Source organism: Branchiostoma lanceolatum, chromosome 2, assembly GCF_035083965.1.
Source record: "Branchiostoma lanceolatum isolate klBraLanc5 chromosome 2, klBraLanc5.hap2, whole genome shotgun sequence".
NCBI classification, from domain to species: Eukaryota; Metazoa; Chordata; class Leptocardii; order Amphioxiformes; family Branchiostomatidae; genus Branchiostoma; species Branchiostoma lanceolatum.
In genome coordinates, this window is record NC_089723.1 from 11,872,026 (window position 1) to 11,899,905 (window position 27,880).

Here is a 27,880-nt window from a genome sequence, read left to right on the forward strand (position 1 = left end):
GGGTCAAAACTGACCCCAGCAAAATCTGCACTCTTATTCCCTATTGTTTGATACTTGTCATCTAGTAACATGTATGATAAGGGTTATTATGATCATAGTTACAAAATATAATTGTGTAGAAACGTGAAAAAAACAATTTTTTTAAATGAACGTAAAATTTATGTCGTTGCGACGTATTATGACGTCATTTATGTGATTTTATTGACGAAAACCAACAAATTGGGTATTTCCATATAACTCAAAGGTACACGATAAAACTTAATTAGAAATTATGTATGATAAATCATAGTTTATCCAAAGACATTATTTGTAGATGGCAACAGGAACGACGTCTAAATGCGGTCCCCCGAAATGGAACGAAAGGGAACGAAATAAAACATATGTAACATTATGAAATGAAATACCAGTAGATAGCGAAATATGAGGAACGTTGTAACATTCACAGTAGACCGGAACAGGAATCAAATATAACGTGTTTTATTTCTTTAATCTATTTGATAATATCAAATACAACGTTTTTGCCGCGTTTGTGTGGCTAGATTCTTCCCTTAAAATGGGAGCGCCGCGTTCAAAGCGCTCGGCCGCTCTTCCTTGATTTTACTGCAAATGAACTACTGCAAATAGCAGGGAAAACCAGCAAACGGAACTGAGTATCGAAGTAAGGACTAGATTATACAGAAGTTGGTGGTAACATTGCATCTCGTACTTCACCAAGAGGGCATGAGGCAAACGTAATTTCACTATTTAAACAGCGTGTTTGCGTGTTGTGTGAACTGTGAAATACATGTCCTGCTCGTTCACACCCTCCCTTTGTTTTGTCGTGAACAAGGAAGCAGAAATGTCTCCAGAGGTACTTCTCAGTCCACGTCCGTGGTTGAATGGAGTGTGAAATTTTACATTGGTGACGCAGCGCAGACCTGCATTTGCATATTAGAGGAGGGGTCCATTCTCCGACAGCCGACCAGCCGAACAATTGGTTGTATAAAAATCGTTGTTGCGGAGATATGCATATGCTACGTACTCAGAGTTATGGACTAAAACCGTATGTAAATAAAACTTGGAAGTCGGAGTTTGATTCAACCTGTCGGTAGCACGCCCACGTGCACAGTTCCGATGCGCTGGCAACATTGGCGGTTCATTTGCAGGCGGGGCTCCATTTGCAACACGCAAACACGCTGTATAAATAATAAAATTACGCTTGCCTCATGCCCTCTTGTTGAATTACGAGATGCAATGTTACCACCAACTTCTGTATAATCTAGTCCTTACTTCGATACTCAGTTCCGTTTGCTTGTTTTCCCTGCTATTTTCAGCAGTTCATTTGCAGATCGTTGGTAAACACAAAGGAAGAGCGGTGGATAACTTTTCACGCGGCGCTCCCATTTTCAGAGAAGAATGTAGCCACACAAACGCGGCAAAAACGTTGTATTTACTATTATCAAACAGATTCAAGAAATAAAACACGTTATATTATGTATTTGCTTCCTGTTCCCGTCTACTGTGAATGTTACAACGTTCCTTATATTTCGCTATCTACTGGTATTTCATTTCATAATGGTACATATGTTCCATTTCGTCTATTTCGTTCCCTTTCGTTCCATTTCACACTTTCGGGGGACCCTCAAAATGACGTCATAAAAATTATATTCCTATCGGGTTACAATAGCGAAATCCGCCATCTTGGTTCCGCCATCTTGAATTATTTCAAAAGCATTTTTTCATCATATAACCTAATAACACAATAAAAATGGACCAAAACGTTTATATTAAGGTTGTTTCTGTTTGGATAATCACGGATTCACGGTAATGATGAAATTTAAGGTTGAAATAGCCGGTTATAGCTAATCTAATTATATCGTCTGCCATCTTAGATTTTGACCGATGACGTAATCAAATATGCATAAATTATAAATATTAAATCATACAAGTGATAGTGAATTAAGTTGGTTGGTATTGATGTAAGAAAATATGTGCAGTTTAAAATGACAGCCCTAGAATTACGTTGTAAAATCCAAAATTAGCTACTTTTTCCAAATATGGCTCTAAGAAACCGGTTCCCATAGCAACATGAAAACATTGATTAGATAATTCATTAAATTAAAATTGTTGCCAACGAAATTTTAGCAAAGGTGACCAAGTTTGGTTGTTCTAGCGTAAGACATTCAGATGCTATATGACATCACATGGTGGCGCAGGCCTCAAAAGAGCCCGCTTGTCTGAATAGCTTTAGTTGCAAAAGACGATGTTCCCTATTTTTGCACAAATTATGATAATGAGCAGAAATTGTTCACACCTAATCATGTCAAACTGTCCCTTATAGATTACTTAAACTATACATATATACAAACCACAGAAATAGTCACCAATAAAGCTATATTTGTAGAAAACATTGTGGGGTCAGTTTTGACCCCATACGGTAAGATTAGTCGCAAAAAAGCTACGGTGGTTTGAGGGTTAAACGCTCAAAGTATGAAATAATGATGCAAATGTGCTAATATGGGAAGTTGGTGGTTGGTGTAATTAAAAAACGTTGAACATGAATGAATGTCTACTGTGGTTATTAGAAAGGGCGAGGGATAAGAAAGGGTGGTTGAAAGATTGAAGGCTAAGAGGTTTGGGTAAAAAGAGGATAGATGATAAGGATGGGGGTAAGATATGAGAAATGTCTAATGAGAATTAAAGTAACAAGGTAGCATGGTTCAACATGAGGAGGCAAAGCGACTTCGGCATTTCCCCATAACGTAATCACATATGAAGGATGATCCAATAAGTGCGCAGTGTGGATAGCTGTTACATGTTTTCCACTGCATAACGTGCATGAATGCTTAGGACAAATACGAAATAAAATAGAAAGGCAACATTTGACAATCTATACTTGTTTATTGTAATCACAATAAAATGAACACACATATAAGCAGGGTGAATAAACAAATTACCCTGAATTTTATATGGTTCACTATGTATATATAAAGAACACTTATCCAATTTTGGATTAAGCCCCGGGGGTCAGCAACATATTTCTTACTGTAACATCATTTCTATTTCCAGTTAGCGATATCCAGCCCACCAGGGTATATGGTTGCTGAGATCTGGGAGGCCACTCCTGGAACTCCCAGAATTAAACTGGAGGGTGTTAAGAGATAATCTGTATACATTCTATAAGTTACATGTAAAGAGCGAGTTTTCCCAAATCAGTAATCAAAGCAACCCTTAATGTAACTTCAAGGTCAATCAGAGATCACATCTTCCATTAGAAATCCTTACAAGGCAGGCATCAAGTTGATTTTCAAACCCATTTCAAATAACAGCAGCACTGACAACAGCTAAAAGACATTAGATATCAAAGGATTCTCATGTTTGACATCTTCCTTAAATCATATATATCACTGATTTTCTATTCTTGTTGATAGTTAAGACTACACCATTGTGATAACTTGCTGCTCAGATAAACATTAGAGAGGCCAGAGATGAAAACAAATTAAATTTTGTGGGTTTTGAGGATTTTAAAGACACCCCAGCTTTTAGAATATGATAAAAGCACATTTATGAGGACTTAAAATTGGTTGACGAAAGTCCAAGTTGAAGATATTCCTATAGTTATAGAAGGCCACACATGTGCATAAAGTTGCAAAAATCTATGACATAGGTGTGGCCTGGCAGGAAAAGGAAAATAACTATACATTCATGTAGTATATGTAAGATACTAAGAATAATATCAAGTACAGAGCTAGTCCCCAATTTTTTGTCCACTACATGTAGTATCATACCACAATGACTATTTGATTGATGTTGTGTATTAAAATGTATATTTGCTGCTAGGAAAGTGACAAGTCTTGGTTGGTCAGCTTTCATCAATTTTTTTCATGGTGATGGCAATGTCAAGTAGACTAAAGGCTGGTAGGCTAAGTGTGCTTCTATCAAATTGTATGAAAAGCTTCTTTACATTAATTACAAGGGAAGATATGTCAACCACCAAATTTAAAAGTACTGGCGAGCATGTGCTAAAGAGAAAATTGCATAGGAAATTGTAAATTTCAATCCCGTCCAGTCTACATTCCTTGGTCACGTCTTCATGCACGTTTCTCCCTCTTCTCAGGTGTATTCAGTGCTTGCAAATAGACTACACTCAGACCGATGCTGCAGTTCAGCACAGAGCTGATAGAATACGTCAGAAGAACTGTGGAAGTGTACATCACACAATCATTTTACCAGTCAGGTGAAGAAACAAAGGGAGAAACCGTTATCACTGAAAGTGAAATGATAAAAAATGAGGATATCATATCATGTAACAGACTGTTAACGTTAATGAAAACAAAATCGTTTTTGCTAATCAACAACGCTTGATGAATATGACATTCTTGAAATGATATCAATATGATAACAATCTATACAAACATGTATGACATCATAATGACATTATAGACTTTCAATGCTCATAACTTGTGCGATGTGTCAACAAAAGCTCCACACAAGAAGCTCCACCCACATTCTAGCAGATTCTTCCAGGACGGCCATACTGACTTGATTATATGACTTTATTTCCCTGACCCACTTGCAATTATTGTAGGAGACCCTGTGTTGATAAATTCTTTTTGTAGACTTACTGTCTATTTTCCCATAAAGTCAGAGAAATGAAACTAAGCACATTTCTTAAGCTTTAAACACATGATATCTGTGTCAAGGTCCGTTTCTCTTAATCAGTGGAGAAGTAGTTTACAAAAGTCTTTAATCAATACATCACGTATTCGGCTATGAATTTAACTGGCTGTAATACCACACCTCACTCTATCCTGGCAGCTGTAAAAGAGGAACCTTATGGAGTTCAAATTTGGCATGTACGTTGTGGAGACATTTATCATCATACAGGTGTAATCTGAGCTTCGTAAATGGGTCATGTCTGACTTATCTTTGGTTCTTACAAACTTCCAAGGGTGTGGTCAACTTGAAGTTAACTCAGTCGCTCAAATTGAGATACTTCATTCTCAAGAAGTGATCTTCCTGTACATTTGTGCCAAATATCAACTCATTTCATACAAAATGAACCTGCTATGATACAAAATATGTTTCTTTCTGAGCCCCCCTTGTATTTGAAACACAGAAACACCGATGTTATCCCCGGGATTAGAACTGGGGACTAGTGTGCTAACCATTACACCAACTCACCATAACTACAGAATGTGGTATACCAAACAATAGATTCTTTATTTTTGTTCTTTTGCATTTTCTTGGAAGAACTTGGAAAACTTCACTCAGGGCCTGAAATACATTTTGTGCAAGGATTAAGACAAAACTATACATCAATCCAAAACAAACCATTTGTTGCTAACATAACCAAACTGCTGATCCGAGCGCACACTGTTTAGAAATAGAAAAAGGTCATCATAATAATGTACCAGCTACTCAGAGACGATGTCCTACGTGCAAACATACTGTTGAAGATGAATTCCACTTTCTTTTAACATGTCCCACGTATATTGAAGAAAGAAAGATACTTTTGAATGTTATCACCCGCAATGCAAATATAACCCTACCATCTAAGACAAGTTCAGAGACTTATTTACTTATGTCATGTGCTGACGCAATTTCCTTGTACATGGGCCAATATCTATCTACTTCTTTTCTAAAAAGACATCGAATCATCTCTGACGCAGGCAATTGATGTAAAATTAGTTTCCTGTATCTTATCATGTAATGTATGTTCCATATACGTATACTGTATCACTCTTATTGAATACCGTAGTGTTTAGTCTTTAGTTATGTAGAACTCATTAGCATTGTTAATAGACAAAGGCATATATGTCTTGATATTTTGTACTACATGTATCTCGGAGAATAACACTACCTCTATCCACACACTACCTCCGAAATGCCTCCGCACGCTGCCTCCGAGATGCTTCAGACATGCAAAATGCAAAATGTATTCTATTCGTCATGAATTACTTAAGATCTTTTTAAAAATTGGCATTTTCCAAGTGCAACAGCATAACAAAGATTTTATGCTAATTTCTGATATATGTTTTGAACATCTATCTTCCAAAAAGCTTTTACTGTTTAAATGCTCCTGTGTAGCCTGTTATGACTAGAAATATGGTATAGAGGTGCCTTAGACAGTTTTGACTTTAAAATAACTTCAAACAAAAAATTCATATTTTTCGCCCTTATTTTCATCCATTCAAAACAAATCTTTTAGAAATAGCATAACGAGACTGAGGATTAGTGCCCTGACTCTTAACAAATTGAAAAGGGCCGACACTACAGCACGCCAGCCAAAGAGAGACTGTGTCCAACATGCCATAATGATATTGAGAATGAATTTCACTTCATTATGGATTGTCCAACTTATGCTGATGACCGACAAAAATTGTTACAATCTATTGTATGTACGTCCAACATAATATTACCACCTACCAGGACAGAGATAATATTACAACCTACCAGGACAGAGATATTCAATATGATATTATCATGCCCTGTTCATTTATCCATCCAATTGTAGGCAAATTTGTATATAACTCTTTGCAAAAACGAGACAATATCATACATTCCTGACACAGCATACTGTTACCAACATACTGTACTCTAGAGTGTTAGCATGTACATTATTCTATAGATTATTTTTACTGTTAGTCATAGATAGACTAGATTTAGTTATCATATTTGTCAACAATTATGGTGGTACAGCGCCATCAGGCGGGGTAGCAGGGAATTGCGCGGACACGTGACTCGGCCCGACCAATAGCCTCGGACAGAGTCTTGCGCGATCTCGAAGAAGACGGACATACTTCTTGGGCGACCTCCTCGGTTTGTACCATCATCCCGGTCGTATACGTCAACTTGCAGGCTGGACAACTCCTCTCCGTATCTGAGATCACCTTAAACATGTTCGGGGCAGGAAAACGGAAAACCAGACGGCCGACGCGTTTCGCAGACTACAGATTCGAGGATGACAATTGGTCAATTAGCAATACATGTAGTTCAACTCTCATGTGCGTAAGTTGCCATACATTGTACCAGTTACAATTGTCGCGCAATAAAGTTCTTCTTCTATGTCATCATATTTGATTTGTTTTAAAACCAAACTAGAGTTCCACGAACACATATCTTCGCCGAATAAGCAAGGGTTTCTATAAAGAGTGCAGAGAGCAATTTAAAAATCTATTGTTTATAAATGTTACCTCATATATTAATTTGAGTCTCTCTTGGGAAATGAACAGATAGGAAATGTATATTACAATCACTGCTTGGTAAGTATTGCTGTCGTTATATTAGAAGAGCGTTCGAATTATATGTGCCAAGGGTTAACATGTTAAAAATGTAGCTTTGTGTATATGGGCAAGATTACCTTAAGTAGCAGTTTGTTGTTAATGTTATATCAACAAGGCAACACAGACCATGTCGTGGTCTGTATAGTATGTGACCTTAACAGTAACTCTGATACTGTCTTGTACAGCAGTACTAGTGGGAGCTTGAACTGTCCCGTTACAGATAATAAGGATTTGGGAAGGAAGAGGTTGAAATTGCAATCACCAAGGAAAATTGTCAAGATGTCACTAGAAAGTTAAAAATATGAGTTTTTGTAATCTATCGATCAAGGCTGCTTCAGGCAAGGAGTGTGGTTTGAAGATGTTAATGCTGTTGACTGTGGTCTATAGTTTGGTGACTGTGGTAGCTAATTGCACTTCACTCCATCGGCTGAAATATGGACCTGTGTAGGATTGACGTCTTGTGTACCAACGGTCATCACCCCTCCTGTTCCATTTCTGTCTGCCCTAAATGTCGTTGCTTGTGGCAGAAAATGTTTAGTCTGTTGTTAGCCATTCAGGAAGGTTTTCACGAAACAGAACACATCGACCGGTTGTGTTGATCCGTCAGGTCTCATGTCATCTAGATGTTCCGCGTAGGAGTATATTCAGGAACTTGACATTAATGCAAGTATTGTGGTCTTCTGTGTTAGGTTGTTGTGTAACCTTTAACACAGACAGCTGTTCTAGGCGTTCCATTCATTTAAGATTATATATTTTGGTTTACAGTACTGTAATTGCATACGGTTTAAATCCCAATAGACTTAAGGCAACATATAAGTCTATATGTTGCCTTAAGTCTATTGGGATTTAAACCTTGCCTAAATCTTTCACACTCCTTGCCTAAATCCCAATAGACTTAAGGCAACATATAGACTTATATGTTGCCTTAAGTCTATTGGGATTTAAACCGTATGCAATTACAGTAAACTGACCTGGGAAAAACGACCTTTGCGCTCAAAGGGGACAACAATTTTCTCCAATGATTTACCTTAAACTTTATGTACAACCCATGCCAGAGGGTACTGTTCTCGTTGTGCTTGGACCGTCCGCTTGCCGTAACCGTTGGAGAACTGAACATTGTCTTTTGATGGGTACCGCATTTGGGTAAATCTTTCTTGCATTTGCTTTCACTGTCAAATTTTACGAGGATGGTGTGAACATCATGACACGTGTTTACGGTCAATGCCTACTACTGTTTCGAATGACTATTCCGTCTGAAACGTTAACGTTGGCAGTGACCATGGCATGACTCTTGTCCCTACTGCTATTGACATTATATCTCTCTCAAGCCTCCTGTTTCACTTGTTTTTATGAGACTGTTAGATTTGTGAGACCAGCTACTGTTTTAGGATATCTTTTTTCGTGTGTCTGTCTTTAATGTGAAACACCCTGGAGGGGAGTTCAGTCAGGTGTTGCACATTGTGCTTGTCTGCTTCTGGGTTGGTCCCATAGACGTACAACGCTAGCGCTCCTGATGGGTAGCACGGGTCTGTTTTGAAAATTATCCTGGTTTTGAGGATGTTCGCTATCTGTGCAAGAACCTTTTCTTACTCTCATCTACGAAGGACAGTGGTCCACATCCAGTGTGAATATACAACAGCATTTTACAAACCACATAAAGCTTAGTAAAATGCATTCTGTAGTGCCTGCTGCTTGCACATAATTATCTTCGCCGAGTACTTGTACTCGGAGAAGATTATGTTTTCGGTTGAAAAATCTGTTGGGTGGGTCTGAATGTATGTCAGGAGCATAACTCAAGATAGCTTCAATGAATCTTTATAATTTTTGGTAGGTGTGTAGTGGTTGTGCAAAGGAAGGTCAAGTTCGAAAATGGTTCACCTTGCGTTTTTCAACAGTACTGCAGCTGACTTTGCATTTTTTTGTGTTTGTATGTAGGCAAAAAAAGGGACGGAAACGTTTATGGATCTTCATGATTTTTTGCAGGTGTGTAGATGTTGTGAAAACGGTGGTCAAGTTCAAAAATGGTTCCCCTGGTATTTTCCGTTGGTACTGCAGCGGGGTTTGTGTGGATGCGTATTTGTATGTCGCCAGCATAACTCGAGAAGCTGTTGATGGATCCTGATGATATCTAGTGGATGGGTAGGATTTACAGAAAGGAAGGTCAAGTTCGATAATGGGCCTTCTAGCGGGTACCTAAGGTACTGCAGCGGAGCTTCAAAATTTAGGGGCATATTTTCTGAAAGTGCTATGGTCATGATTTTTGTGTGGTAGATAGTTCATGCCACAGAAAGTAAGTTCTGTAAATTTGGGCCCCCTAGCGGCTTGTTAAAAACTGCAGTGGGTGTTTTTGTTTTGACATTCGGACATGGATAACTTGAGAAGGGGTCAACAGATCGTCGTGATGTTTGGTATGTAGGGAGCTCAGATGGTGCTTTACATTATCAATGACTAATTATGCAAATCAGGAGCTAATTTGCATAATAAGTAAGGAAAGTTTGTTAACCCACTGCATTTCAATGGGACATGGGACAGTGTCAGGTTATATAAACAGATAGCCTTGCATAAACGTACGTGTAGGTCAAATAAATAAACTATTCTCCAAGCAGAGGTGTGGGTCCTGCTGGGTTTTAACGCGTTCAGTTTAAGCACTTTTGTTCAACACGGTTGGCGACATAACGAAATAGGGACAAAATAGAACGCCAGACTAAAAATACCTAAAAACTCGCCAGATTTATTCTATTCATATGTATTGACTGCACTATCTCATCATCACTTTCAACTTTCAACACTGCAATATCGAACCTTTGTGGCCCATATAATATCAACATACTTATATTTTTTCATGACCAGTTATAACATATATCAGAACATTCTACACATATACTAGTCATTTAACCCTATCTAGACTGGACTCATTCGCCCAATCATAAGTTCCAAATGGTATGGTGCATGATCAAATTTGCAGCGGGTGATAAGCGCGTAAATATTACTAGTAATCACTTTCCATAATAAGCCTTGATTATTTGGCGAAGATAATGTGTTCGTGGAACTCTAGTTCCTTATATGCATTGATCGCCAACATTTTCATTGTTTTCTCATAAGTGTTGCGTAAAGAATTCTTGCAACATGCCCTGTATTTACACACTTGAGCAGTTGAAACATGATGGCGGTGAATCCAGAAAAGCCCACCAGAAAAGCCGCGTCCAAAGTTTGTTTTGACTTGCCTCGCACAGTCCTGTATTTGTTGATATAAACTACATTCACAGCTGGAGTGTAATTTGGCCGGTGGCAGTGAGGTCACAAGAGAGCATCAATCTCTTTACACAGCTTTACTGACAAGCAGGTGTTGTCCTTAGATATAGGTCGACAAGAGGTAACTTTAACGCAATTATGAACAAGCCTGTTTCACCACTTAATCAGCCCCTGATTACAATTTCTTACGTCTATATTTGTTAATCATTACCTCAAAAACCTACCTGTCCAATACAATGCAAATTCATCAAACCCTATCCGAGTTATTCGCCTCCAAAGGTAACATAAAAAAAGCCCACTGCAGTTCTAAGCAAGACACTAGAGGGTCTAAACTTACATCAGTTACTCCCTGCCCCAAGAGCTATACACCACTTAAAAATCATTACCATAGCACTTGCATGAAATTCGACTACAAGCTTTTGGCGGATTAATAAACTTAACTCATTTATAATGCAAATTATCGTATTTGCATGACAAGTATTCAATTATGTAAAGCATCACCGAAACTATCTACATGCCATAAATTATGATAATCCTTCAATCCCTGTTGAAGTTATTCGTCTCCAAAGGTATTAACAAAAACGGCAACTGCAGTTCCAAACGAGCAGCTAGGGGGCCATAATTCACACCACTCACTTGCCGTCCCAGAGGCTATATACTACCTAAAAATCATGAACCTGACGCCTCCAGAAAATTTGGCCTCAAACGTTGAAGCTCCGCTGCAGTACCTCATATACCCGCTAGGAGGCCCATTATCGAACTTGACCTTCCTCTTTGACACCCCTAACTACCCACTAAATATCATGCACAACCGTCAACAGCTCCTCGAGTTATGCTGGCGACATACAAACTCTCACACACACAAAGCCTGCTGCAGTACTGTAGGAAAGCGCCAGATAAATCATTTTTAAACTTGACCTCCGCGAATAATTATATAGTTGAAATGACATTCACAATATTTCCAAAGTATGAAATCTCCTAGACAAGCATTCAGGTGAAGGATGATTTTTTTTAAATTCAATTTTCGAGTGGATTGATTCTGCAAAAGTGCATTTTTGAGTGGGTATATACGAGGGGTGATCAGTAAGTTCTCTGCCTCACCCAGAAATAAGGTGAGGCAGAGCTTGAGATATCGGGGAGGCACAACTTAAATATCGGGGAATAATCTTAAACTATAAAGGCTTTTATGAATGTCTGCCAAAATTCAAATCATTGTGATCATTACTTTGCAGGCGACACCCAGTAATATTAAGTGAGGTAGAGGGATAAAGACATGGACAATTGGGCTGCGACCTGGGGTGTGCAGGCCAACTTGCTTTCCTGAAAGTCAGATACCCGCTTCTTTTTAGTTGAAACAAGAAGGGAATGTTCAGGAAACATTTTGACAATGTCTTCGAAGATTTTATGCTGATTCATGGCATTCATGGCATCAGGAGCTCGACTCACTCAGCTCTGATCACAGTTCAATCTGGTTTTTCTCACCACTTACCTAGTACTGATTTTTAAATGGACGTCGACTGGAAAGTAATGACCACAATAATTTGAAATATGGTGTGTATTGCTAAAAGACGGCATAGTACATAATTATGCCACAAAATGTGAGTTGTGCACCTTATTTCTGGGTGAGGCCGACAACTTATTGATCACCCCTTGTATATCGACTGGCCTAGTTTACATGGGGATGACAATGGAAGAATCTATTCTTGCATCGGGTTGGGCAATTTTTTGCAATTCAATTTTGTACTGGAGTGATTATGCAAAGGTCTATTTGTTAGCAGAAGTGTATTTGAACTGGTATTTGAAATTGTGTGGAGGGGCCACTGGGTGTGGAGGGGCCACTGGAAGAGTCCATTCCTGCATGGAGGGACTGTTTTTTTCAAACTCAGCTTTGGACTGGGGTGATCCATTTTTTTAGTGGAAGCATTTTAGAATGGTCCATTATGTATGGGGGGGCTGTGGAAGAGTCTGTTCTTGCATAGAGGGTCAAACTGGGAAATCTCCATTTCGGACTGGGAAAACTTTGCAATAGATCACTTTTGGGCAGAAGTATTCTCTTAATATTTTGATTTGTCCCGATGTTATTTTGGGGCAGTCCCTTTTTTGAATGAGGAGTATCGGCAAAACATACTGTATTTGCTCGCAAATGTTGCCTTTCTACTAACTGCATTTTTAACACTTCCCAATGATGCAAATTGTGCTGGAGTTTCTATAAAGGACGATGTATTCTATTCTAATATCATTGTGGCATGTACAGTATGAAACCTTTCTCTCTTAAAAGTCACTGCAATTTTGGGTTTCTAAAAACTTCTTTCTCTGTTGATTTTTTTTAGAAAGATGACAGACAAGATGACCAAATTTGAGAGCAATGCAAGATACAATATAGGGGACATATCTACAAAAGATGTACAGTAGCTTGTCAACAAAAATAAGGATAAATTTTAATAAAAGTACATGTAAGTGGTGTGCAATTGTGCTGAAAGTGCAGCTAGAACAAAGATTATAAATGATAATTTATAAGTAAAATCTCACTACATGTATGTGGACTGCGAAAGTTAAGTTTATAATGCAACAGATCTAGATACACAGATTGCCTGATGGTTGCTCAGACTCAGAAGTTCCTATGTTAGTCATGCCTCCTATTGCATATTAACAGTACTGCAAGATGAACATGACACTGACATGTGGTCAATTGCCCTCTAGCAGTTAAATGCAACATCACATACAAGATTAAGGTGTTGCATTGAACAGAAGATAACAACATGACACAAACTCTGGTTCTTAAATCAAGTAATGTCAAGGTATACTAATTGTCCTTTCTTCAAAAGAAATATCATGAACAAACTTACCAGGAATGTCTCCTGTTTCCACAATAGTTGTAAAGATCCGAGCTAAAATATGGTACAAAGATTATAGGTGTCAGTGCATTCAAGTACTAAATCATGTAGCCATGAAACATCACATCAATTCTATGTCTTATATTAACCAGTAACAGAGTTGGAGTTGACTTGGAGTTGGAGACTTCACGGTAATAATGTATCATTCAATTGATATTACACATCTGAAGGGCAAATTTGGTACACTGCAACATGGCATAACACACCTGGTCCAGTAACTCAGTAACTTTTGATAAACTGGAGTTGGCGCTAAATCACTTTTGGCCATTACTCGGCCAGTTAAAGAATTATGTCTTGTTCCTTTACTGAATATATATATATATATATATATCATGCAGGAACTAAGCAGAAGCAAAAAGTCTCACCAAAGTTGGTAGAAGGACAGTGGGTATGAGGCCACGAGAGTAGGTGAAAGTCAGGAGAAATGAGAAAGACAAACACTTGCACATGAGTAAAGAGCTGTGTACGGGTACACTGGCACAGTATAATTGATCATCAGGCCATGTTGATTTGATTATATGGATGGCATCCTATGGGAGTCCCAAAACTGATGAGAGCGTGCGAATAAAAAAGTTTGGCAAAAGAACATGCCTTTATTATGAAATCTAAGTGGTCAGGAATGTTGAACCAATGAATAAACACATAGAGTATGGGGGGGGCTAAAAGTGTCCGCGCCAACTTTGACATCGTATAACTGCCAAACGACGTATGGTAGGACAACCAAACTTGGTGACTTTTCCTAAAATTTAGTTGGCAACAATTTTATGATAAAAGTATCATTTTATGCAAATTTCACTAATTTCGATTTAAACATAGTTGTTTCCAATGTTTTATTGCTCAATCACACTAATTTCCTACATGTATAACATCATTTGTGATTTAATGTAACTGTCATGATTTAATACTCATAAATTATGCTAATTTGATGATGTCATCGCTCAAAATCCAAGATGGCGGACAAGATCATCATTTTTGGTATAAACAGGCTTTTTTGCCTTTACATTCGTCACAACCTGGAATTTTCTTAGCCAGAAAGATTTAGATTAATGTTTTTAGTCTATTTTGATTGTTATTTGGGGTCATACATGGAAAAAATGTATTTAAAAAATTTTCAAAATGGCCGATCCAAGATGGCGGATCCCAGGGGGTCGCTAACAACACATGACGTCATTCTTTGACGTCAACTTGACGTCAACTTAGTCACCACTGACATCAAATGTCTTGGCATACCTTTGAATCAATAATACGCACTATTTTGTCTAATACTTTTAGATATTATGGGAATTCCCTATTTAGCCAATAAAATCACATCGATGACGTCATAATAATATCAGATTGCGTCATAACGTCACCAAAATTACAGGAATGATAAAACTTCACGTGAACATCACTCCCTGCAAATTCGGTGATGATAGAGCATACCGTTCGGAAGTTATGAAGGGGAGGTCGAAAGACTTTTTTCACAGCGGTAACAAGGTACATGTAGATGTATTTGTTGTGGACCTGGGACTTGTCTCTCAAGGCATAGAGGTAGACCAAATCACCAACAGTGATAGAGGGGGTAGGCTTGACTCTTGTAGTGGGTGTTTTCGATTTGACACTAGGTGTGTGGTTGTCCAATCGCCAGTTCTGTTCTGCTCGAAGAGATTTGTCAGATAATAGGATTTGCTCTCCATTGAATTGGTCTCGTTGGAAAAGGTATTCTAGAGACGATAGGCAATTTGAACGAACCTTTGCATTAACATTGACCAGGAGAAATTGGTTGGCCAAGGGGGTCTACTTTGCAAAGCTCTTATCTCATCTCCTCATCGCCCGTTCTGCAACTGGGTTTTTGGCGACGCTTCAGGAGCGCGCCAAATAGGTATATTACGTATCTAGTTCCAAAGAATTCCGTATATCCCAGCTATGCCAGTGTAGCAGGCCAGAGTATACCCCCCACACAGAATATACCCGGGTATAATCTGGCCTAGCCCCGAATATACCCCGGTATATTCTGCCCTAGCCCAGATTATACCCCCCTGGGCCAAAGTATACCCCAGGGTATAATCTGGGCAAGGTCAGAATATACCCTGGGGTATAATCTGGGCTAGCCCAGATTGTACCCCCAGACTGAGACATATACAGTTTAGGATTTAATACCAGGGGAATGACTATGGTCTACTTTCTGCACATCATTCTCCGTCATATTTTCACTTTAGTATATATTCTTATATATTTGAATCTGAGGTCATTATTTTTTTGTACCACATACCAAATATCAATACAATGATCCATCCAGAACTTCTCAAGTTATACTGTTCATACATAATGACTGGCAAAGCTTGAGTAAAGACAAAAGACTGTTACCAGACAAACACAACCGCATTTGAACACAACAGCAAATAAGTAACCTGTTGGCAGTGCTACCAATAAAAAGTGAAGTTGTTGGGATATGACAGGTTTACGGTGACTTGTATACTGACCTACACAACTGTAGAAGGCTATAAACCATGTGGTTGAGCTGACACTGCTGGCATCATGACTGGTCCATAAGGCTTGCAGCTGAATCAGCTTACTGGTCATGGACAGTGGAAGCACGAAATTCTGCATATGCACGTTGGCAATGACAACAATATTAGCAAGTCGGACTTAACATATTGTCCTCATTGCAGCTAAAGGAAAAGTACAATGCTAGGGGCTGTCCATCAAAATTAGCAGTTCCACCAATATGAGGTCCTATAGAGAATGCAGGTTTAAATTTTAAATTGCAGACATTTGTGTTTTACATTTTGACATATGTGGACTGGGCTGAGAATGATTGGTAATATTTATTGTTGAATGAATTTTTTTTGTACCAAAGGAAAAGAATAACATTTGATGTAAAAATTCAAGCAATCAAGGAAATCTCTGCTATGATCTTAAGTTTAGTGGATGATTTGACCCCCCTCCCCCGCAAAAAAAACACAGATAGTATACCAGTAACTATAAGCTGTGTTTGAGTGCTAGAGTGAAAAGCGCAAAATAAAAAAAAAACATGAGAAAGAAATCTTGCAGTAGAAGGGAATTTATTCTAACTTACCATCATTATCTTGGCAACTGCTAAGGAGGTTGAGAGCACTGAGACAATAACAACATATCTGGACACAAATGTGAAGGAAAATATTCCATGATAATGCAACAATATAAAGTTTTCCGCCATACTGTAAATCATGCAAAGCAGCTGCAAAATGATAATAAAAATATATGCTGAAAATCGGATACTAATGTCGTAGAATGTTGTAGAAGTCAAAGACGAAGATTTGAAAGAACAAAAATACATGTACTGGCAATGAAGAAGCATTGCCATGGCGACGGTGTAAGGTTTGCTATTTGTTAATAAATGCTTGTCTTTGTTGGTGTGGTTTGATATGTGTGCACTTTACATGTAAGATTGGATTGTCGAATATCTTTTACTTGGTATAGTTGTGATAATTGAGTGGTAAATTGCTATCAGTACTATACAGTGTACACTGTGCTTGTCTGTGATGCTGAGTTAAGGTTCCGGTTCGGAATTTCCGGTGACCGCTTCAGATAGCGGTCTGAAGGTTAGTAAAGTTTTAGATCTGAACCTGTTGCACTGTCAATGTGGTTTTAGATTCACCAGTTACAAACGATCTCGACAATGCAAAATCTTCATGAACCTAAACCCTTCTTAGTGTATCAATATCAGGGCTCTAGCCAGTGCCAGTTTTTCCGTAAATTTACGGCACTTTGCTGCGTGTTATGGAAAAAATTCAAAACCAATCTGTCAACCTTGACGGACAAAAATCGTGAGTAAAGATATAGACAGGGATTGGATTTTTGCAATGATCTCAAGAAAAGTAGCGGAAGTTTGAAGCGAAGCCCATTCAGACCATTTCTATCTCCTGCCGGCGACAGGTGACAACCCAAGCTTAGCAGACAAACGGCGGCGTCATGGTTGACAGTGGACGAGGGAAAATCAGCGCCGTGCGCCCCACTACCAGTGCCCCACTAGAATTGGGCTGACGTTTTTTCATTTGTTTTCCCCGGTTCAGCGCCAATTATAGCCACCAAATTTAAAAAGGAAAAAGAACTTCCGAAATACTTCGGTAGTTATCAGGCTTTCCGTATTCTTTTTGTCACAATGAGTTACATGTACTAGTACTTTCTTCCCGCGAAAACTTGGGAGGAAAACATTGGACGTTCTGTCTAAAGTAGGGTGTCTAATTCCCTATTATATTTCAGTACAGGCGCGAACGAGACCGGTGTTGAAAATGTTTTATTTCTGCCGACTTAAATTTCCGTGTATGATAAAGTTTTCTGGTGCTAAATTTCATTTCTTTGCCGATTGTATACAGCGAAGGCCCACGTAATTTTTCACCAAAAGGGATGGCATTATTAAAGCTTTTTCTACCAGCAAGACTTGCCCCTCAAAATGCTGGAGATAGTGTTTAAGAGGGTCAAGATTTCAAAATTTTCTGGGGTAGCATATCCCCGGACCCCCTAGGATTGTCGCGCTTATGGCACAACGCCTTGTGCCTTCGGCGCTCAACATTTTATGTTTATACAAAAATTTGGGCTTACAGAAACAAATCTAAGGCTGGCTAAGAGCCCTGATCAATATCTATATAGTGTGTATATCCACCCTTCGGTATAACACACCAGTTTCACAGGCACGCGACATACCAGCTGGTTATATTATACAATGTAGATCATTCTGTTCTTCACAACTGTGTGCCGACAAAAATGTGGTTCTACAAATTTAGAAAGGAAATATGCACATCATGATTCTGCCCACACTGTAATAGGGACTACACTATGATGCACCAGTTTCATAAAGGTAAGTATGCAAATTAGATTTGAAGAGATTCTTCCAATGGTGGAAGAGTGACACAGGAAACACCATTAACATACATGTAGGTCCACATAAGATGGTGTATGGCACTACCAGTAAGTCAGACAGACTGTACCTCTACGACACTTGTTAACTTAACTTTGTACAACGTGAACATAACAGTTCACTCAACTTCGCACGTTTTATGGCTAGGTTCAAACAAAGAAGATTGAAATTGTTGTGTAAATATGTCACTTGAGCTTATTCTTACAAGCGTATTCTAAGGCGGGCCTTTCTTACTCTTAGCATAGAGATTGAACAATTGACAGGTCACTTGAGCTTTATACTTAAAAGCATATCATTCTAAGGCGTCTTCTTAGCATAGAGATTTAAAGGGCATAAGACACCAATGACATCAACATTAAGAATTTCCTGAAATTACATAAAACATAATACTATTGTTTAATAACATAGAAATTTTCACTACATATTCACACTTCGGATGTTATTGAACATCGAACTATGAAAACATCATACCTCCAGCTTTTGATTCTTCCCACCAGGTAATTACATTAATCAGTGACTTACCTGCTCATGACGTCACAACGAATATGGCAGCCGATTTGGAACTTTGCACAATGGCTCGGAAAGAATGTTATTTTTACAAGAAAACGAAATAGATATTGTTATGTCCTTTAATTAAATGTTATGACGATAATTAAGCACTGTTTGCTCATTAAATAATGTTTTTCGCAAGCCGTTGTGTAAGGTTCCGAACCGGCAGTAGTGTTCATTGTGACGTCATGAGCACGCATTAGTCACTGATTAATGAAATCACCTGGGGAGAAGATCAGATAAGAATAAAGAGCTCGATCAATAGAAGTAATTGGTTTCTGATGGTTCAATGTTAGATAACATCAGAAGGGTGTGTATTTGTTTTAAACGTTTATATTCCTTCAATGATGCTATTCCTATTTCAGATAATAAGAAAATGTTGCATATTGGTGTCTTATGCCCTTTAAAGTTTAACAATTGACATGTGGCAAGTGTCTGTGATTTTCTTATGTACGACATATATTCAAATATTCAAAAGTTCCCTGAAATTCAAACCTGCTGGTGGTTATGCTGTCTAAAATCATATCATTTTCCATCCATCTATATACCACCGAGTACTTAGAATATTGTTTCTGATAAATAACTTTTCTACCAGTCTTGGCGGAGTTCATTGCTGCCACCTACATTGTACCCCTCCCTGCCATATAATCAGCTGTTGCCTTCCCTCTAGCCCACCCACAGCTTGACCCAGTTTCTCCTCAAGGAAATTCCATAAGAGGCCAAACCCCCATGCATAGCCTTGAAGCCCAGAAAGGGTTACAAGCATACTGAGGTAGACCACCCTACCAGCCCACCCCACCTTTTCCGCATGTTAACACCATATTTTTCCCCTGTATTAACACCACGACCTGGAAACATGTTGCTAGTCATTTGATCCTCTTCAAGGCGACCACCTGTCCAACGCGACCACTTTTCCTCAGTCCCCCGGGTGGTCACCTGGGCAAGTTTGACTGTACATGGCGTTACTCCATTTTTTTTCACTTCATCACTATATATGACAGTATGAGCTAATTTGAGTTTTGAAGTCCAACATTCAGTATGGCTGTAACTTCAAGTCAAAATGAAAGGATACCCAGTAATGTAAAGTAAGGCCTCCACACCAAGTCTGTCTCCAAAATACAGGATGATTAAGACAAGAACCAGGTCTAAGGCAAGAATGGAAGAAATAAAGTTTAGCAGTAAATGGTGTACAACTTAACACAGAACAGCGAATTTAGGAATCTAGGAATCAGCAACTGGCATGCACAGAATGAGATATTATAGATAATTGTTTGTACAAAATGGGAGGGAAAAGGCACAAAATTAGAAGAAGCTATGTTTTATTTGTAGAATTTAATGTAATCTTTGTCAAGTGCTGAACAAGTACACATAGACTTGTTTGTGAATTGTTGCCTAAAATTCTCTCTGCTTCTAAACATGAACCAAAAGGCTTGACTCTGTCTAACAAAAAGCAAGAAGTTAATTTGCCAACAATTAGAACAGGTCATTTCTGTCTTGTAAGAGAAATGGATGGTGTTTAATTAGTCATACGATGTGCAACAACATCACTCAATAACACTGATAAGTTTGTAAGTATAGTTAGAAAGAGATTTAGTGCCAATTTTTGCACCTCAAAATACAGATATCAGCATACTTTTGGCATTATCTCTGCAACACCTCTGAAAGTATCGTAAAAACAAAGCAAGATCTGAATAGACCAACATTCAAGCTTTTTCAGAGAGAGAGAGAGAGATTATTAAAGTTCTTGGGCAGCCTGAAAAAAAGCAATATTTGAAGCTTTTCAAAAATGTAATTTTGAGCCCATTTACCTTCTAACATCGTAAGTGCCAATTCGGTATTTTTTTGGCTTGAAATTTGTACCAAGACTAGTATAGATGATAAGAATACCTATCAAACGCATTGTTTAAAAATTTGGTGTCTTGTTTGGTTGTCAAGTTGTTTGTCCTCGAAAGTAGGCCACTTTTTGCATTCGATGAAAATTGTTAATTTTAGCCATGTTCAAAGTACTCCTGTTAAGCCCCATTTACACAGAGCCGAACATGGCCTCCCAACCTTCCCCCGACTATGGTTACTAGTAGGAGTGATTCGGCGAGTGTTTGGCTCGGTCGGCTGGTGTTCGGCTTGGTCGGCATGTGTCCGGCTGCAGCAGCCAAATGTTTTAAAATTTTTTAAACATTGGGCTCTGGACAGGTCTGGAATAGGTTGGCTGGTGTTTGTGAGAGGGTAAGCAATCGGTCGGGGATTGGTCAGGAAAGATTCGTCAGTCTGCGGCTATAGAGGTCGGGATGGTTGGGAGTATGCTAGAAAGCATTCAGGGCTCAGTTGGGAGTAAGTCATTTACAGGTTAGGAGATGTTCGATGCCAGGCTGCTCCCAAACTAATGCCGACCTGGGTTGGCTAGTGTTCGGGAGCCATGTTCGGTTATGTGAAACCAGGGCTTTAACAAAGTGAAATAGAATTCTGACTAAACTTCTTGTCAATGGTAGATCTACCGGTATGCATGGTATATAAATACATCTATCTATTTTACCCTTGTTGAGAAATCGCCATTTGGGGCTGTGCTTGAAGCTGTTTAATTATCGAACTGAACTACTTAACTGGCTCAGCTTTGGACATATCAATATACCCCTAAACATTGTCTGTCAAATGAATGTTTGTAACAAAACAAGACCCTAAATTTTGCAACAATGCAAAAAGATTGATAACCCAAGCATCTATACTTGGTAGAAATTTTTAAGCAAAAAAATTAGTAGATCAGCACTTAAAACTGTACAAAGTTGGGCCAAAAATTACACATTAAACATTGCAGTTTTTAGGCCCAAAACTTCTCTCTCTCTTTTGAAATTCCACAGATATTTTGAAAAAGCTAGAAACTGCTGGTCTATTCAGATCTTCTTTTGTTTTAACGATACATTCAAAGGTGTAGTGATAATGCCATAAAGTTAAAGTACATTGTAAAACAGTACCCTGAATTCTGTGCTATCTAGGTGAAAAAATTGGGAACATTGGCCAGAAAACTTAATTGCCTGTTACCATGGCAACAAGGAGTTTTGCTCTAAAGAAAAGCTATTTTGAGGCCTAGGGTTGTGGGCCAAGTATATAACTGTGCAAAATATGAAAAAAATTGATTTCTTTACCCTTGCCACAATTGTTTGATTCTTACAGACATTTGCTCCTACAGGAAATAGGTATGATAACAATGGTTATTGGTAGACTATAATACTGATCATTTTCAATACTGATGTTCTTTAGAAACTTGTCTACATTAGATAATTCTGATACGATACATGTAATGCTTGTTACTGTAAAGGTTCAACTATTTTCCAACACAATGCTTGCTGACGAAAATCCGATCTTTTATATAGCCAATAGTAATTTACATGTTACCCTCACAAGAGTCATATACAGGTCTGTGCTTTAAGCAGTCTCACCTTGAATATTTAGGAAGAGATATTCTGCATAGGTACTGAGGGGGTATTCATTCACAAAATGGTAGCACATCATGACTGCATAGCTGTAAGATAAATACACATGGTGAGTCTAAAATCTGAAACTTAAAAAAATAGAGATCTTTTTAACCACTGGCAATATATGTGTGCCTCCGAGCACAACTTATAGATACTCTTGAGGGCTGAAAATCCCCCCTGCAATTATAAATGTTAGTTTGCAGGTTATCAATAATAACCTACTAGTATCCCCATTCCCCCCACACCCATTGGATCATCCATATGAATTATGGAGTCAGCGCCAAAGTTTGCATGATTTAAGTATTCATTTGCATAACTGATATTTATCAATATTCCTCTCTTATCTCAGTTACATGTGTCCCATGTTTGAGGTTCCGGGTCGAAGTTCAAATCTGACCACGGTTGGGGTCAGGACGCGGTAATCTGCTGGAAGTGCGTGGTCGTCACCCTGATTTCTGCCCCCTATTGCTTTGTGATCGTTATAGCTGTGCATAGATACATGTATTTTGAATCTTCTGAAAAGCAAGTTGAGTTGTAATATTTTTGGGCATGGTTGGTTGGTTCACCAACAAAGTCTTTTTTGTATTAGTCCACCCAAGGAGGTTTAAAAGAGAAACCTCAAGCTCCTTGGTCCACCACAACGGTGATGCGTTTGATGACCGAAATAGCAGCATTTTTCATGCACTTTCACTGAAATTGCGTCATCGGAGATTGCGAAAAAGTTATCACATGACTTTTTTATATTTCAGACAGGAAGTATTAAGCTTTTTCAGCATATATGCCGTTACCCCAGGAAAACTTGCTTTTTGCAAGCAGCTTTGATCAAAAATTTTTTTACAAAATTATAATTTTCATGTCCAAAATTTATATTTTACTATGGTTTCTACCCAAAATAAAGGGACAACAGACGATTCCGAGAATTACATTGGAAAGCACCAACAACTTTTCACCAAAATAATTACATTTTCCATCCTACTTTTCTTGGCGGGATTGTAGCGCGTCGGCCTGAGGGTGTCGACCTACATACTAAATCGAAAAAGAAACTCCGGTCCGAGACCTTAAATGGATGGCACCAGTTCTTTGATGACGTAATTTTTATGCATCTTAATGCTAATTATCAAAAGTTGTAAGCTTGATTGAAAAAAACTGACATTCCGCCCTTTTGGGGGGTTTGCGGAAAAGGCTGGCTACCCTACAAGGCCTGGCTACCCTACCAGGCTACCCTTTCTGGGCCCCCAGGGGTATGCATGGGGGTTTAGCGTATAGTAGTATAAAGGAAAAAATCTGTGTCGATAGCAATCCCAGCTGTGCGTGAGTTGTACGGAAGGTGTTGGGGTTTTGCTGAAAGAAGAGCCAATATATATGTCACAGTAGAGATGGCGATTCAGGACAATTGGCGATTGTCCTAGGACAGATCGCGATCGCCGCTTGTCCTAGGACAGACTGCGATCGCGATCTGTCCTAGGACAAATGGCCGATTCTACTAGTAGAGATTGCGATCGCAATCTGTCCTAGGACAAACGGCGATCCAAACTTAATGATGCTAGGATATTACGGAAACAGCAATATTTTTTTATAAACCATGATTTTATTTAGTATTTACAAACTCTGATTTAGTATTTACAAACTCAATTGGTGCTAAGATAAAGGAAACAGCAATATACAGCAAAAAAAGTTTGATCACCCTCTAATTTTTATTGTTCTGCCTAAGTTGTAAAATCATTCAGTATGTCTGACTGTGAAATGATATAGGTGTGAAACTGTAGTATCTTGAAACTGAGATTGATATTTTGACACCTGTTTTATCACTTTACAATTGTTATTGTTCTCCTACTAGTAAGGTTGTGAATTCAATAGGTGTGAAACTGAGTACAGTATTATGTTGACACGTCAAAATTTGCATACCGAAACATTGTTGGATCACCGTCTTCCAACTGATATCTTTCACACGTTATTAAAATTTTGTCACTCGGCTTAATCAGAAATTACTTTATCAGAAAACATACTCACATGAAATCTATCCATCATGAAATATGAACTAATTCACCTAAAATAGTTAATAATTGTGAAATGTAGGTAGTATGTTAAACATGATTGAAATGTAATGCAATGATTCATTCTATTTTCCAAAGCATTTCCATATAATCAGAATTTGTCCAAGTAGAATCGCCGTTTGTCCTAGGACAGATTGCGATCGCAATCTCTACTAGTAGAATCGGCGATTGTCCTAGGACAAATTGCGATCGCAGAATTTGTTCAAGTAGAATCGGCGTTTGTTCTAGGACAGGTTGCGATCGCCATCTCTTCTAGTAGAATCGGCGATTGTCCTAGGCTAGGACAGATCGCGATCGCAGTCTGTCCTAGGACAAACGGCGATCGCGATCTGTTCTAGGACAATCGCCGATTGTCCTGAATCGCCATCTCTACTGTGACATATGTCCTGAGTCATTAGAAACAAATTCCAATTATACAATAGAATGTACTGGAAATGTTAAGGTTGAAGGGGAGGGGTTCAAAAAAAGTACTGTACAAAGAAAGGACCTTTGTTTGCCACAGCATCAAATTCAAAACAGATGTCTTACACCTAGAATTTTGAGTGTGCCTGAATATATGAGTTTGTGTATTTCTCTGTGTTTGTGCATTTGCGAATGTGTTTTTACAATGTATAGTGTTGTTTGTGCTGTTATTTTCTTTCATTACTCCCCCACCCCATCCCTCAGCAATATAATTATCTGTTGCCTTCCTTCATATCCACTTACGAAATGTACAGCTGGTATTGCCATTGCCAAATGGTTTTTAAAGCATTTGAGGAAATGGTCATCAAGCTTAGCCTAAAGGGATTCCTAACAGCAATCACAGGTATTCACACTAGGGCTGCGTACCATGTACGGGTACTGTACCGTAGATTAGGTACAGGTCCAAAATACTGGATCATGAAGTACCGGTACTGTACAGATTTAAATTTACACCAAGTGTATGCTTATTTTGTGACTGATCTCATTGGCCTCATGTGACACCAAACATGACCAAAGTGACACCTTGGGACAGCGTAACTAATATGAAATAAATCCTTCAGGCTGGCCCGGGAGTTTTGATGGCAAGGCCAAGGGAGTTTGGCAGTAGGAAACCAAGTTATGTTCTTTGAATAAAGATACTGACAAGTTGTAAACAGCTTATTAATGTTTCTGTCATTATTGAAGAAGTTAAAAAAAAACAGGTTAATTTGTCAAATTGTTCAGGTCAGTAAGTTCTGATATTACTGTTAGAAATTCATTTAGACTAAGCTTGATGTGCATTGCCTCAAACATTAAAAACAGCTTCTTTGCCTTGTGAGGCCTAGGAAAAAAATGTTGTGCTTCCGCTTACCCGACCGACCCTAGCCAAAACCCCATGACCCTAGCCTTTTTTTTTGGCGATGGTCGCTGGTGAGGGACATGAAATTTCTGATCTGACATCTGAACAGTAAAAATAAAAATATTCAGCTGCGCTCGTGAGTGCGACTTGCGACCAGTTTTTTTGAGAATGAGGCTATATTTAAAATCACGGTCGCACGGTGCGACAATCAAAAATTAAGATCTGCGCCTGGATAATGGCTGCAGAACTAAGCGGTAAGCTGAAAATATTTAGATATTCCAACGCTACTGCAAAAATTGTCGGTGATTTTTCTATCATATTCCCACACCCGCTGTATAAAAACTATCCGTTCCTAGTGGCAAAATTACCCATAGAAATAAAGGATATAAGTTTCTATCTTTTGTGATGTATTTGTTTGATTTGTAAAATGTTTCAAATGCCAGAAATTTCCCGATGAATGAGAGTCGTGCGCTTGGGGTTCCGGACGGCAGCCATGATGTTTGCAGCTCGCTCTGGCTTAGACCCCAGCAGAATGAAAGGCCTGTTTCCTGTGGTCATTTTTAGACCTGTTCAAGCGATGATTTTTACGATCAAAAATCAATGAATCAATTCAAGTGGAGTTTTATCCCAAAAAATATTAAATTTTCCTTTTGTTACCGGTATCATTTCAAAGCTCATGATCTGCCCATCATTATGGTGCTACTTTCATTTTGCTGCGGTCTAGAATGACCAGCCGCGAATCAGAAAGCTTTCTCTCATTGGATGGCGGCGCCGCGCGGTCCTGACGCGCGAAATTTGGAACTGCGAGTTTCGAAAGAACTGAAGATATTTGACTGGGCCGGCACAAACAAATCATTTTTGATACTATTGAGCAAGAATTTCAAAGATATCAAAGTATTTTGGATTGTTTGTAGACAGAGGGTGGGGGTGAAAAAAATTCCTGTAAAAAAAATTGAACTTGATGCAAGCAGTAAAGTGATTTTCCTCATTAATTATGCAAATTAAGCACCAATTTGCATAATTTTTCTTCATTATGTACATCTATGTCTAAGCTACCTGCATACTAAATATCATGGAAATCCGTCGTTTCTTTGTTCAGTCATTCTCTTTGGAAGATTTTGACAAAAATGCCCCTGCAGTTCCAGAGCAATCTGCTAGGAGGCCAAAAGCTACAGCACTTTTTCTTACATCAAAAGCTATCTGCCACCAAAAATCAAGACCATAGTACGGCCAGGTCAAAAGATACAAAAACAGAAGTTCTGCTGCAGTACCAAAGTCACATACCAGGGAGCCCAAAATCGACCTTGAATTTTGGTTTCTCAACACCTGCCCACATACCAAATATCAGCATTGTAATCCATCAAGAGAACACACACAGACACGCCAAAAACAATATCTCCATTTTTCATGGAGATAATAGATTGTAAAAACCCAAAGGGGCGAGTACGCCGCTCCCGGGATTAGAACCCACACCAAATCAACGCGCTAACCACTAGGCTAAAAGGGCCGGACCCAGACTGGTCAGTTAGTGGAGGTTGATCCCCACTGTTACAAAATTATGCATACCGGCACGGAAAGAAGTTAATTTTTCCCCTAAGATTACAGCCCCACTGGTAACACAAATTAGTCTCCCTTTTAAAAAAGATTTGGACATTTGAAAGGGGGGGCAACAAGCTCCCCCTGCCTACGGACTTGTAACGTTATAGAAATCATGTACACGTGTCCAAGGAGGTTTTAAAAGAAACAATAATTTTTTACGTACCAAAACCATTCTAGCAATGTGCTTTGCAAACTAACGCCCTTTGCACTTTTGGAAGACCATATAGCTCCGATTTGAGGTAGTTTGAGGACAACGCAGAAAACTATACAGCTGAAAGATGCGAATGACACCAAAGCTTCCGTGGCAGCAGACGCCATGTGGAAAGAATGAATAAAGTACTGGTTCCGGGTCGGAGTTCAAATCTGACCCCGCGGTTGCATTCGCCGATAACACACTTCCTAAGATCAAGGAGGTTGCTAAGATGCACCGTCGGGGTGTCATAAAACCCGGTACTGCCGATTTTGCGTTAATTTTTCCAAAGAGGTTAGTCCTTGGTCTATATTAGCCTGAACTCAATCAAGTTCCTGTAACGGCTTGCCGGGCTGTAACCGCATAGCCGCGGGGAGGGAACAGAAATCCCCGGACAGCTGGAGCCATTATACAGACTAAGTCTATAATGT

The 27,880-nt window shown here is 38.8% G+C and overlaps 1 protein-coding gene across 2 annotated transcripts; it reads right to left on the minus strand.

Moving 5' to 3' along the window:
• Positions 1-2,860: 2,860 nt before the first annotated feature.
• LOC136427459 (solute carrier family 66 member 3-like) lies at positions 2,861-27,603 on the minus strand. 2 transcript variants are annotated; one of them, XM_066416324.1, is made up of 7 exons: positions 27,423-27,600; positions 22,271-22,353; positions 19,912-19,984; positions 16,470-16,527; positions 15,874-15,994; positions 13,364-13,405; positions 2,861-4,177 (listed from the first exon to the last, which is right to left on the minus strand). In XM_066416324.1, the coding sequence occupies exons 1-7, from the start codon at positions 27,575-27,577 to the stop codon at positions 4,071-4,073; spliced, it is 639 nt and encodes a 212-aa protein (XP_066272421.1). In that variant the 5' UTR covers positions 27,578-27,600; the 3' UTR covers positions 2,861-4,070. The 2 variants fall into 2 exon arrangements, with proteins under 2 accessions (XP_066272421.1, XP_066272422.1); XM_066416325.1 differs by lacking the exon at positions 2,861-4,177 and adding an exon at positions 4,187-5,256 and having other exon boundaries at positions 27,423-27,603.
• Between the last annotated feature and the right edge of the window lie 277 nt (positions 27,604-27,880).